The sequence below is a fragment of the Hyla sarda genome, chromosome 1 (genome assembly GCF_029499605.1).
Source record: "Hyla sarda isolate aHylSar1 chromosome 1, aHylSar1.hap1, whole genome shotgun sequence".
NCBI classification, from domain to species: domain Eukaryota; kingdom Metazoa; phylum Chordata; class Amphibia; order Anura; family Hylidae; genus Hyla; species Hyla sarda.
Genome location: NC_079189.1, coordinates 410,916,285 through 410,928,334, shown reverse-complemented (window position 1 = coordinate 410,928,334; position 12,050 = coordinate 410,916,285). Strand labels below are relative to the sequence as shown.

At 43.0% G+C, this 12,050-nt stretch overlaps 1 protein-coding gene across 8 annotated transcripts in view; it reads right to left on the bottom strand.

Moving 5' to 3' along the window:
* The window catches only part of THOC5 (THO complex subunit 5), a 50,368-nt gene that overhangs the window by 26,715 nt on the left and 11,603 nt on the right, over positions 1-12,050 (bottom strand). For 2 of the 8 annotated variants that reach the window (XM_056528700.1, XM_056528701.1), the window contains exons 5-12: positions 9,568-9,665; positions 9,323-9,469; positions 9,027-9,141; positions 8,454-8,586; positions 6,262-6,297; positions 5,641-5,718; positions 5,316-5,381; positions 1,385-1,425 (exon numbers count right to left, since the gene is read on the bottom strand). In XM_056528700.1, coding sequence (XP_056384675.1) covers positions 1,385-1,425; positions 5,316-5,381; positions 5,641-5,718; positions 6,262-6,297; positions 8,454-8,586; positions 9,027-9,141; positions 9,323-9,469; positions 9,568-9,665 — 714 coding nt within the window. The remainder of the gene's footprint in view (positions 1-1,384; positions 1,426-5,315; positions 5,382-5,640; positions 5,719-6,261; positions 6,298-8,453; positions 8,587-9,026; positions 9,142-9,322; positions 9,470-9,567; positions 9,666-12,050) is intronic. The other 6 variants (XM_056528702.1, XM_056528705.1, XM_056528704.1 and 3 more) reach the window with 6 other exon arrangements.

Below are 12,050 nucleotides of genomic sequence, written 5' to 3'. Positions count from 1 at the left end.
TCCCTATGGGAGTAACCCAAACTACATAAAACAACCCACTGAGTGCCATACATGTTGGAGATGGGAATAACCCTTTTTATTTTATATTAGGATTGTTGAACAACTTAATTTGGTATTTTAAGAAGTGCTGCAGTACATGGTGCAACAGTCTAACGTACATTATTGGCTCAACCCCAGTGACAGTGTGGAAATTTTGCTGCTAATAGGGTGCCCACTGCCATGATCACCGTCAAGGCTCACCAAGCCAGTAGCCACTAAGTGCATCGGGAGAGCTGGGGCGCCAGGTAGGAGATCGTGTGGGTCCTAGTGGTTGGACCCCCCACAATCAGATACTTATCCCTATCTTGTGCATAGGAGATAAGTTAAGTACAGGAGTTCCCCTTTACATTTTGTGTATTACATTTTATGTAGGATTTAAATCATTTTTAAATTCTATGGGGATCAATATATTCAGAGACAAAATTAAGTATTCATTTATGCAATCTCCACTGACAAGCATTAGCAATACAACAGGCTGCACTTAACAGCTTATGTGACTTTAAACAGAAAACTCTAATAACATACGGTCTTTCTAACCAGCAGGTTTGGGGAACTTCTGCTGGGGGAGGGATGACAAAAAATAAAATTAGATACTGTGGGTCCCCCACAGTTCCCGCTGTGACATCTTCTGTTCCTATGCCACTCTTCTTCCTACTTCTGAGACACCCCAGTAGCTTAGCAGGCTATCACTGCATAGAAGAGTCCATCTTGGAAGTAGGAAGAAAAAGGACAAGCATGGGACCAAAAGACGTCACAGCTAGAGCTGCGAAGATATCAAGGAAGGTAAGTTGTTTCGGTTTTTTTACCCCCAGGAACATATAAACGTTTGTTTTCCAGATAACCCCTTTAAATTTACACAATTACTATGTGGAGTAAACACGTTTTTTTCTGACATGAAAGGAAGTGTATCATTTTTTTTTTCCATTATTAACACCAGATATTGTTACTGGTTGTAAAAAATTTTAATTCTGCTTTCTGCACATTATTATGGGGCAGCCAACTTGGATGAGCTGCCGTCAACAGCATTTAGAGAGATACTTTACAGCAGCCACATTTCAAAGGCCAGAAGAAGAGCCAATCAGTGTGAAACAGGTTGTTACTTCCTGTATGCCCCTATACACATTTGTAGATCCCTCCCCTGCACTTTCTATGTACTGCTCTTCTACAACAAAATGATGCATGAAGTTATTATGATGTTCAATGTCCAAGTGCTGAATACTTATGCGAGGCACTGTACATATTCAATCAGTTAAACAGTAAATTGGACTAAATGATCCAAATATAACCTATAAGATCAGGAAAATGATCAGTATCCAAGGTAAAAATGTAAAATAAGTTAACTTACTGTTGTTTGCTCCTCCTCTGCATCAGAATCACTTTCATCATCTAAAAGAAAGAGAGCAGCATTGTTTGTTTAACCCCTTAAGGACGCAGCCCATTTTGGCCTTAAGGATGCAGACAATTTTATTTTAGGCTACTTTCACACTATGGCTCATAAATCCGTTATAAAACATCCGTTATATTCAATTCTATACTGATTTAACGGACGTTATATAACGGATGAATAAAACGATTATAACGGATGAATAGATTTCTAACGTCCGTTAATTAAACGGATAAATGTTTATTCGTTATCCGTTAATACCTTATTATTAACGTCCGTTATATTCACCTTTGTTTGACCTCTCCCTACCTGCACACCTTGCAACAGCTGAAGCTCCTCCTCCTACCTGAAGGGGAGGGTATAAAAGGATGCCACAATGATCCTGCCGCCGTCTGCATTTCAGCATTGAGAGGGAGAGTACTATCAGTTGCTTTGCTTGCTATCAGACTATCGTGGTGGGGGGGAGGGCGTGCATGAGGGTGCACTACTCTGCCTCCTGGAGAGAGAGGGGGGGGGGGGGGGTGCAGGAAGGTGCACTACTCTGCCTCCTGGAGGGGGGGGGGGGGGTGCATAGGGTGCACCACTCTGCCTCCTGGAGGGGGGGGGGGGGTGCAGGAGGGTGCACTACTCTGCCTCCTGGAGAGAGAGGGGGGGGGGGTGCAGGAAGGTGCACTACTCTGCCTCCTGGAGGGGGGGGGGGGGGGTGCATAGGGTGCACCACTCTGCCTCCTGGAGGGGGGGGGGGGGGTGCAGGAGGGTGCACTACTCTGCCTCCTGGAGGGGGGGGGGGTGCTTTACTCTGCCTCCTGGAGGGATGGGGGTGCAGGAGGGTGCACTACTCTGCCTCCGGGAGGGGGGGGGGGGGGGGGGCAGCAGGGTGAACTACTCTGCCTCCTGGAGGGGGGGGGGGTGCAGGAGGGTGCACTACTCTGCCTCCTGGAGGGGGGGGGGGGGGCAGCAGGGTGCACTACTCTGCCTCCTGGAGGGGGGGGGGGGGTGCAGGTGGGTGCACTACTCTGCCTCCTGGAGGGGGGGGGTGCACTACTCTGCCTCCTGGAAGGGGGGGGGGGGGTGCAGGAGGGTGCACTACTCTGCCTCCTGGAGCGGGGGTGCAGGAGGGTGCACTGCTCTGGTTCTTGGGCTGTTAATAGAGCGCTGTTGAAGTGCTATCAGGGGTGCTATCAGGCGGATGGCGGCGGATGAATACGGATACCCAGAACAGACTCCTACTGCTGCCTCCTGCTGCCTGACCAGAAAGTAGAGGGGGTGTGACAGGGGGTGTGAGCACTACTCAACTTTCCCATGTGATTTCAGGAGTGTGAAGTCTCTACTGAGCATGCTCAGTAGCAATAACGGACATTAAATTAACGGACAATAACGGGTGTATTTTGTAACGTCCGTTACGCCATAGGCTTCAATGTTAATAATTAACGGACGTTCAATGATCCGTTAATTATAAACGGAAAAAAAATACTGCATGTCCGTTCTATTCTTCCGTTATAACTAACGGACGTTAGTTTAACGGAACAAAAAAGGTACAAACGGAAGATTAAAAAATCCCATAGACTTTAATGGGATTTATTAACGAAAGTTTAAGGGTCCGTTATAAAAGACTTTAGAACGGAATTTCATAACGGATCTTTAAACGGAAGAACTTTATAGTGTGAAAGCAGCCTTAGCATTTTCATTTTTTCCTCCTCGCCTTCAAAAAATCCTAACTTAAATTTCCATCCACAGACGAGTATGAGGGCTTGATTTATGCGCAACCAGTTGTCCTTTGTAATGACATCACTCATGTTAGGACACCTCAATATTTCTCTTGCATACTGGTCTAAATGATTGAGAAGTATAATTTATGCTTTATTTTAGTCACTCACTGACTAGGGTGTAAACGCTATGCTGTAACTGACTTATCAGGCAGTTTGGTATGGTTTGGCTATAGCATCTTTGCTATACCTTGGATTGCAAGGCTAGTGCAGGTATATGTTTTTTGACTATAGGGTGTTAATATCTTTATATAACATCACCACCCGAATACCTAGCCATTATTACTTAATTGTCATCTTAGGGTAATTATTTGACCTACCTGTCTGCACGCTGTAACAGATTTATGTATATATTTTTTATTCCTTGAGCATATATCACTTCTGGTGTACTGCATAGCGGTTTTACCTACATATTGTGGATGCTCACTGGTGTACTCTTTTCGTACACTATTTTTTGTGTTTACTCAGGCTATTCTTCCCTTTCCCAATAGCTACTCAGGGTACCCCAGTGAGACCGAGAGCCTCCTTCCTACTTATCCTCTACCGTAGGGTGTATAGGAACAGATTAGGACAAGGTTCCTGAGCGGGGCCGCCCTTATTAGGGCGTTAACTCCGCCTAGGGATAGGTTTAGAGAGAGGGTGTATTAGGGTGACTGCAAGGTAGTAGCCAACCGCATCATATTGTCAACCATCACTCCTATTAGTCCCCTCCCCTCCTTTACCTATAGCCTACCTTTAGTCAAGTGATTGTAATCAACATACTTTTTGCCTGTGTTTAAAAATTATAATAAAATTAATAGTTTGTCATCTGGACCGGTCGAGCAAGTGCATCTTGTTGCTGCATTATCATAGTTGTGTTTTTCATTTGTTACATGTTCTAGGCCTAGACCCTGATTGGGGGTGCTGGGCAAGAGGTTGAGAAAAGGTACTTTCTATTATGTTTGCGCATGTGTGTGTTTTTTGATGGTTCGGGACCCCTTTTGGATTCTTTTTAAGCAATTCATTAAAGGTTAAGTCTTAGTGATATGTCTCTTTTTGATACACTAGTAATATTCATTTATGGTGACTTTCATCACTCATTTTACCATAAGATGTATTGCACAATTTAAAAAAAAAAAAATACTATGTGTGGGGAAATTGAAAAGAAAACATCAATTTAGCAAATTTTGGAAGGTTTCGTTTTCACGCTGTACAATTTACGGTAAAAGTGACATGTTTTCTTTATTCTGAGAGTCAATACCATAAAAATGATACCCATGATCATATACTTTTCTATTATTGTACCGCTTTAAAAAAATCTCAAACTTTTTTAACCAAATTAGTGTGTTTAAAATCCCTCTATTTTGACGACCTATAACTTTTACATTTTTCCGTAATAAGCGGCAGTATGAGGGCTCATTTTTTGCGCCGTGATCTGTAATTTTTATGGATACCACATTTGCATATATTAAACTTTTATTTAAATATATATTTAAGCAGCAATTTTGGACTTTTTTTATGTTTACGTCGTTCACCGCACGGGATCAATAACATTATATTTTGATAGTTCGGACATTTACGCACATGGCGATACCAAATGTGCTTAATAACTTATTTATTTTTACACTTTCTGGGGGCAAAATGGGAAAAAGTGCTGATTTACATTGGGGGAGGGGATTTTTTTTTATTTTTATAGTCTCATCAGTGTTATGGGCGATCATCTGCTCTGGTTTGCTCTATCGAGGCAGTTGAGGGGACCTCCGGCCGCCATGCTGGACGATCCGATCCCCGTGGTGGCACCCTGGTAGGGCGATCCGATCATCCATTTTACCGACCACACTGCCGCAGATTACGTGATCTGTATTGATCACAGCATCTGAGGGGTTAATGGCGCACAGCAGCGCGACTGCTGATAGCAGCCGGAACCTGTCGCGCATGACACAAGCACCACTCCGGTGCTCGCGGTCATGTACAGGTCATGTATGTCCTGGTGCGTTAAATACCAGAGCACCAGGACGTACATTTACACCAGTTTCAATAATTATTTCTCCATCTATTTAAGCAATTAAACAGGTAAAACCTCTCATCTATTGTTTTTCTGATCTTAAGTATGTTAAGATATATTTAAATAACTGGTCAAGACATACCTAAGACTGGGGCACCATGGCAACTTGACATGATGTCATACTTCAAAACTGCATGTGATAATTGGACTGAGAAGAAAAAATTAGGCACATAGGGTAGTGTGTAACACAGTATCCTTGGTTTTGGGTCTTTTCGGTCTTTGTAGAGCTCCCTGATTTTTGGTTTTGCATGTGATAATCACTACATATCGCGTGTATAAATGTCTGTATACATGTAATTTCATACAAGCTCATAAGAATACATTAGGCAAGATACTGGGGTGTTTCTTTATAGCCATTTTCTTTTATGGCTAGAAAAGCCATACATATTTCAAGTTATTTTACTTACCTTGGGAATCCTCAGGTGGTTTGAATAAGGCTTTTGCTTCTTCAACACTTCCTTCAATGCTGACTAAAAGCTTTTTGTCTACAAAACAAGTTGGAAAAATGTATTGTTCTAATTATAACAGGAAAGAAGGATGAAAAAGGAAAAAAAACAAAAACAAAAAAAAAAAAAAACACACACCACATGCTGTGTTCTCACCCACTATGTTGTAGATCATAGTGAATGCATGTGTAAATAAGTGTCATTTAATGCAAGATATGAAATCAATAATGTAGATGTGGATCTACTAACATATCAAGGAGCAATATACATTTTTATATAAGAACACACAACATTGATTTTGTCAAGATAAAATGAATTCAACAATTTTTTATCATGCATGATCTATGCAAACATAAATGTTAATGCATTAAAGCCCAGGCTGCAAGTCCATTTTAAGAAAGCAGAGCCCAATAGTCAGCACATAAGACAAAACAAAAAGACACCATGAGACCGGGTTACTACAACACCCTGGGTTTGTGATCATAGCCAGAAGCTTTCTTGATACCTTAAGCAAAGGCTGCGTGTCTGCAATTTACGACATAGGTGTATTGTGACAGGGGTAAATGGAAGACATATACTCACCCTGCCTATAGGGCTGGGAGTAGTTCTTCATGTGAGCTGACATCAGGACAAGAGAGAAAACAGGTACAGAGAAAGGAACACAAATTAAGAAAAAAAAAAAAAGAGGCCAGAGAATGTATGATGGGACAGCTAGGAGGAGATATCCAGGTAAGGTATAGTATGAATCAGAAACAGATGCACTCGAATAATTTTGTCTAGAAATTGTTTAGGTTTCCAAGTATTAAGATTCCAGAGAACTTGCAAGTAGAAACAGTTATCTAGGCAAAAATGGATCTACTGCCACTGCTTGAGATTCAGATCGGCCATTCGTACGATTAGTACATTCATCTCTAATTCTGATCAATAGAGGGAACAAAGCCTAACTAAAGGCCGACCTAGGTGGCTAATCTGAGTATTAGGGTAATGACGATCCCCTTTCATTTATGCCAGACAATTCTTTTTAAAAATAATAATAATCATATACCAAAGCCCAAAGAAGTCAAAGATGACAAACCAGCATATATTGAAAATATTACCTCTTAATGACCGCCGATATGCCTTTTTACTGAGGTTATAATACATACATATTCTAGCCTGCCGTGTTTTAGAGCGGGACTACAATACGCTTTAGCAGCTCTCCCAAGAGCAGAGAAATCTACCAATAGCAGAAAAACTTCTGCTCCAGGTAGTTTAACCCCTTAAGAACACAGCCCATTTTGGCCTTGAGGAAGCAGCAAGTTTCCATTTTTTTTTTATTTTTCGTTTTTCCTTCTCACCTTTTAAGAGCCATAACTTATTTTTTCATCCATACAGCATTACTCCATGTTATCAGTGATCATCTGGTATGGCCTGGCTCAGCAGGCTCTAGCAGCAGATCGAGCTAGACCTGTGCGGAGCAGGTGTGAAGAGGTCTGACGTTGAAACAAACCAATCGTACATCCCTATACATGTGCAGGGGTGGTGAATTGTCAGAGAAACAGCAACCACGGCACTTAAGGGGCTAATGACTGAACAGAGGGATCACTGTCCTTTACTACTGAATGTAAGCGAGCAGCTGCTGCTAGTAGCTGGCTGTCATGCCCCCTCCCATAGACATAAATGGAGGGGACGTGGCATGACGTCACGTCTCCAGTCTCGGAAACACAGAGGTTTCCAAGACTGAAGCAGCAGCTCGGCATAGAATGTGGGTGCTGCACTTTGGATAGGGGATAAGACGTCTATGGCCGGAATACCCCTTTAAGCCTAAAAGGCATGCTAGGGGAAGGGGTTAATAGCTCACTTCTGATGAGTTTTTTCTTCCTATTGACAAGTATAATGAACTATCATAATAATGTGAAAACAACTGCATGCAACTACTAATTACCAATCTCATGAATGAAATGCCAGCAGCCTGGTCATTCATGGGATCTCACTGAAAGTATCTTGTCATTTCTCAAAAGTAATTTTAACCTATGTAACCAAAACAGTCACCTCAATGATGAAGTAATGTGCAACATTGCTATAAACAGCTGCAGCAGGAGACACCTGTGTAAAAGTAGAATACTAGAGACAAAGAAAAGACACTGCTATGCCCATTGTCAGATACTGTTACTTTACCCATTAGTGTTAAAGGGTACCTCTCATCAAATAAAATTTTGATATATTTTAGATTAATGAATGTTGAATAACTTTCCAATAGCATGTTAATGAAAAATATGCTTCTTTCTATTGTATTTTTCCCGATCAGTCCTGTCAGCAAGCATTTCTGACTCATGCTGGAGTCCTAAACACTCAGAGCTGCCAGCCTGCTTTGTTCACAGCCAAACAGGCTGTGAACAAAGCAGGCTGGCAGCTCTGAGTGTTCTCCTTTGTGAACAAAGCAGACTGGCAGCTCGTAGTGTTTAGGACTCCAGCATGAGTCTGAAATGCTTGCTGCCAGGACTGGTAGGGAGACCCCTAGTGGTCATTTCTTCAAAGTGGAAAATTAAATAGAAAGAAGCATATTTTTTAATAACATGCAATTGTAAAGTTATTCTGCATAAATTAATCTATAATATATCAAATTGTAAAATGGCAAGTCTGTCTTTCCTAAGATGGACTATTGTTCTGGCATGCCAACCAGTAAAATGGCAAGTAAACATATCATTATATAGTAAGGGCCCTGCTCTAAAGCATTATTTGAATTTTGTAAATTGAAATCACAGTAAAAAGCTTTAGCAAAAATAAATACTTACCACACGCCTGGCTGTAGGCGCCAGCCTGAACAAAGAGCACATACAGAGGTGCAGGTAGATGTCGTGCTGTCTCATACTGTTTGTGCATACAATCAAATGGCATTGATAAGTATTCCTGTACCGGTAAGGAAGCCTGAGGAAAGAAAATACTTCATATTTACAAGAAAAAGTTTATACTTACTGTTCTGTAATACATTCTGATATCACATAAATGCTGGCACTAACAGAGCAGTGCTGTGTATGCTAATTTGTAGTCAGTAAATCTAAATATTGAGACAGAGGCAGAAGTTGTTAAATTATCGGAAGGGGGTCCAGCCGCTGGGAGCCCTCGCAATCAGACATCATATTCCCTATTCTTTGGCTAGGGGATAACTGTCTAGAGGCAGAGCACCCTTTGAGGCCATTCACATGTTCAGTATACAGGGAAGTCACTGCAACAATTCCACTGTTGGAAACAGGTGTTACGACCAGATGAAGGTTGAGTACAGTATTTAATTTTTTAACATAGTTGCCTACTTACACATTTTAGGGGGGCCAAGAAAACACTTTCCAAAAAATCCTAAAGAAAATTACCTGCATAATGCTTTGAAGCTGGGGCTGGAGACTGTTCAGATATTCTTTCTTAACTTCAATTTCCTTTAGGATCTTCTCCTTACTAGCCAAACTCTCTTTATATTTCTCCGCTAACCTAAAGAGGCAAGATAAAAATATGGCATTGCTTTCAAACAATATTAAGATGGCTTAGAAAAAAGAAATGAGCTAGAAAGTATAAATTGCAAACAAACAAAAAAACAACAGGTTCTTAAAATGTGTACAGTATGAGACCAGGTGCTCTACAACACCATCAGCGGCAGGCAACTAATTCCAACCTTTTTCTCTGTTCAAGCTCCCAGTCCAGACGGCATAACGTTTGCTGATGTGGGTCACTGGATGTAATCTCTGGCTTGCTGATCTCTGAAGGAGCCTCACGATAAAATTCTTCCACATTTACAAGATCAATTTCTTCATGTTTTGATCTGTGTACAAGGCAGAGTTAAAATCATTACACGAGACCCCACAGAGTTTGTACTTGTTCTAAATTAGCACAAAAGAAATTAACATCTTGTAGTATTACTTGAACTCCAGACACTTGGTGATCTCCTTCTGAAGGTGCATAACTTCATACAACAGATTCTGCAGCTGTAAATGATAGGCATCCACCTTCTGTTTAGACTGGAACGTAAAAAAAAGAAAAAACTTTTTTTATTTAAATAAACTAGAAGTTTTTGACATGAAAAGAAAGGGTCTGTGAATATAGCCCTATTTTCGAAAGTATGTTGTAAGAGAGAGAGATTAAAAGGGAGTAACACATGACTTTAAAGCTGGATCAAAACAAACAATGGTCTGTAAGGATACTAAACAATGTTAAAAGACTAACGCTCAACCACTTAACGCATACATGTGTTCTAAAATCTCTTTCTTGTAGCCTTCATTGGGGAACACAGGAGACCATGTATTATGCTGCTGCTGTCCACTAGGAGGCTGACACTAGGCAAAAAAATAAGTCGGCTCCTCCCAGCAGGATATACCCACCTAAAGGCACTAAGCTAATCAGTTTTGTCACAAAGCAGAAGGAGAAGGCAAACAACAAAGGAGATACGTTCGAAGGACATCAAAAGTAACAGGCAACAACCTGACCAGGAACCAAAAATGGGTGGGTGCTGTGTTCCCCAATAAAGGCTACGAGAAAGATTTCATGGTGAGTACAAAAAAAAAATAAATCTTTTTCTCGGTCGTCTCATTGGGGAACAAAGGAGACCATGGGACATCCCAAAGCAGTCCCTGGGGTGGGAAAAACAACCACAAGAGAAGTAAGGGTCAGACCAGAGACTGTCAGACCAGAGACCTATCCCTTCCCACAAGAAAGTTGGTGAGGCTCAGAGGAAACTGGAATTCAACCACCCGGAATCCCTTACAAAACATTAAGGGGAGCTAGGACCCAAAAGTGAGACTGGGGTCCGAGAGCTACCAAAAACAGCAAGAAACGGATGTCCCGGAGGCCTGCCGGACCAAACCCATCCTGGAAGGAGGGAGGAAAAACACCCCCGAAGACCAGACAGAAGACACAGGACCAAATAGGCCTGGCCAAAATTGGGAAGAGAACATGCCGGAGAGACTCAAGAGAAAGTCCTGTCAGAAGGCCAGTCGCAACTGAAGGACAGAGGCTGAGGAGGGAGAAAGACATGCAAAAGGCAGCTGAGCACAGCCAGCAAGAAGACTTATAAAAAGGAGGAAACCAGAGTCACCAGAAGGGGACAAAGAAAGAAAAATTTATGTCCGGGTCCGAGAGCACAAGAAAAACAGACCGAAAGAAGGCTAGTGCAAGGAGCACCGTTGACCACCCGAACTGAGAGGCCAGACGAACATAATCATGTAGCAATTTCTCATATCCAGTGGCCTTGAGGTTTCCTTTGACGAAGAATGGCCCCACTATCTTTGTACCCCAGCTAAAGTGACAAGGTGCGGTAACAGATGACACCTCCAGGGCGCGAGACGGCGCCCACCCAGACCGTCAGGCAAGCATAGAACAATTCACACACTCAAAAAAGGGAGGGTGACCTGCCACAGCCGAGACTGTTGTGGAACCCTGGGGAGCCAAGGGCAGCCCAAACTGAAGGACCACAAGGAGGAAGGCCTCGAGACACTCCAAGCAAAAGGATTGCTGGAGAGTAAGAGTAGAGATCAACAGCGCATGCTCATCCAGAAAGAAGCCCAAGGACTGCCAGGACTGCTACCAAGAAAGACCTACCCGAACAGGGAAAGAGGACAGCACAAGGGTCTGGAGAAGCCAAGGCATGGACCTTTCCAGAATCAACAGTATTTCACCTAGAGGAAGAGGGGAAGAAAATAAGAACTGTCCTAACAGGACCAACAAGTGAAAGCTAGGACAGCAACAGCCGCAACTAAGCCAAATGCCACAAAACTCCGCAGAAAAGGAGGAGAATGAAGGCAGGCAGAGGAAGAGGAGGAATGAAAGAAGGTAACCCTCCGATACTGGGAGGCCGAAGGACACACAACCACTTGAAGGGAAAGCGTAAGGGCTGAAATTACGATAGACACCTCACTAAGCTACCTCAAGGCCGGTAGCGGTAGGGGTCAACGAGATGGCTGAATCGGCCACAGGGGGGAGTATGGAAGACTGGCAGTACTTCACCTAGAACAGGAGAAATGCAAGACCGCTCGTGAACAAGCGGACAACAAACTCCGCCCCAACTCCAGAGGGGCGAGTCAAGATCGTATAAGTAATGATAGGCATCCCATAGTAGGGTGTAGGCAGACCACTAATACACTGTCCCTGGAAGGTAGAATGAGACTGATAAATAAGCCGAAGCAGAAGGCTGACTACGCCCGCCATAGCGCCTCCCCTGGGGTTGGGAATGAATACGCTGGATGAGCCAGAGTCGGCACGAAGCAAACCCAGACAGGAATGCACCTCAGCGATAGACACACTGCCAACTCCCCCAACCCCCCCGCCCCCCCCCGTGGAAGGGGGTAAGAAACTGCAGTACTGGCCATAGCAGTACTGGGGGGGGGGGGGGAGGGGGAGCACTCTGTAGG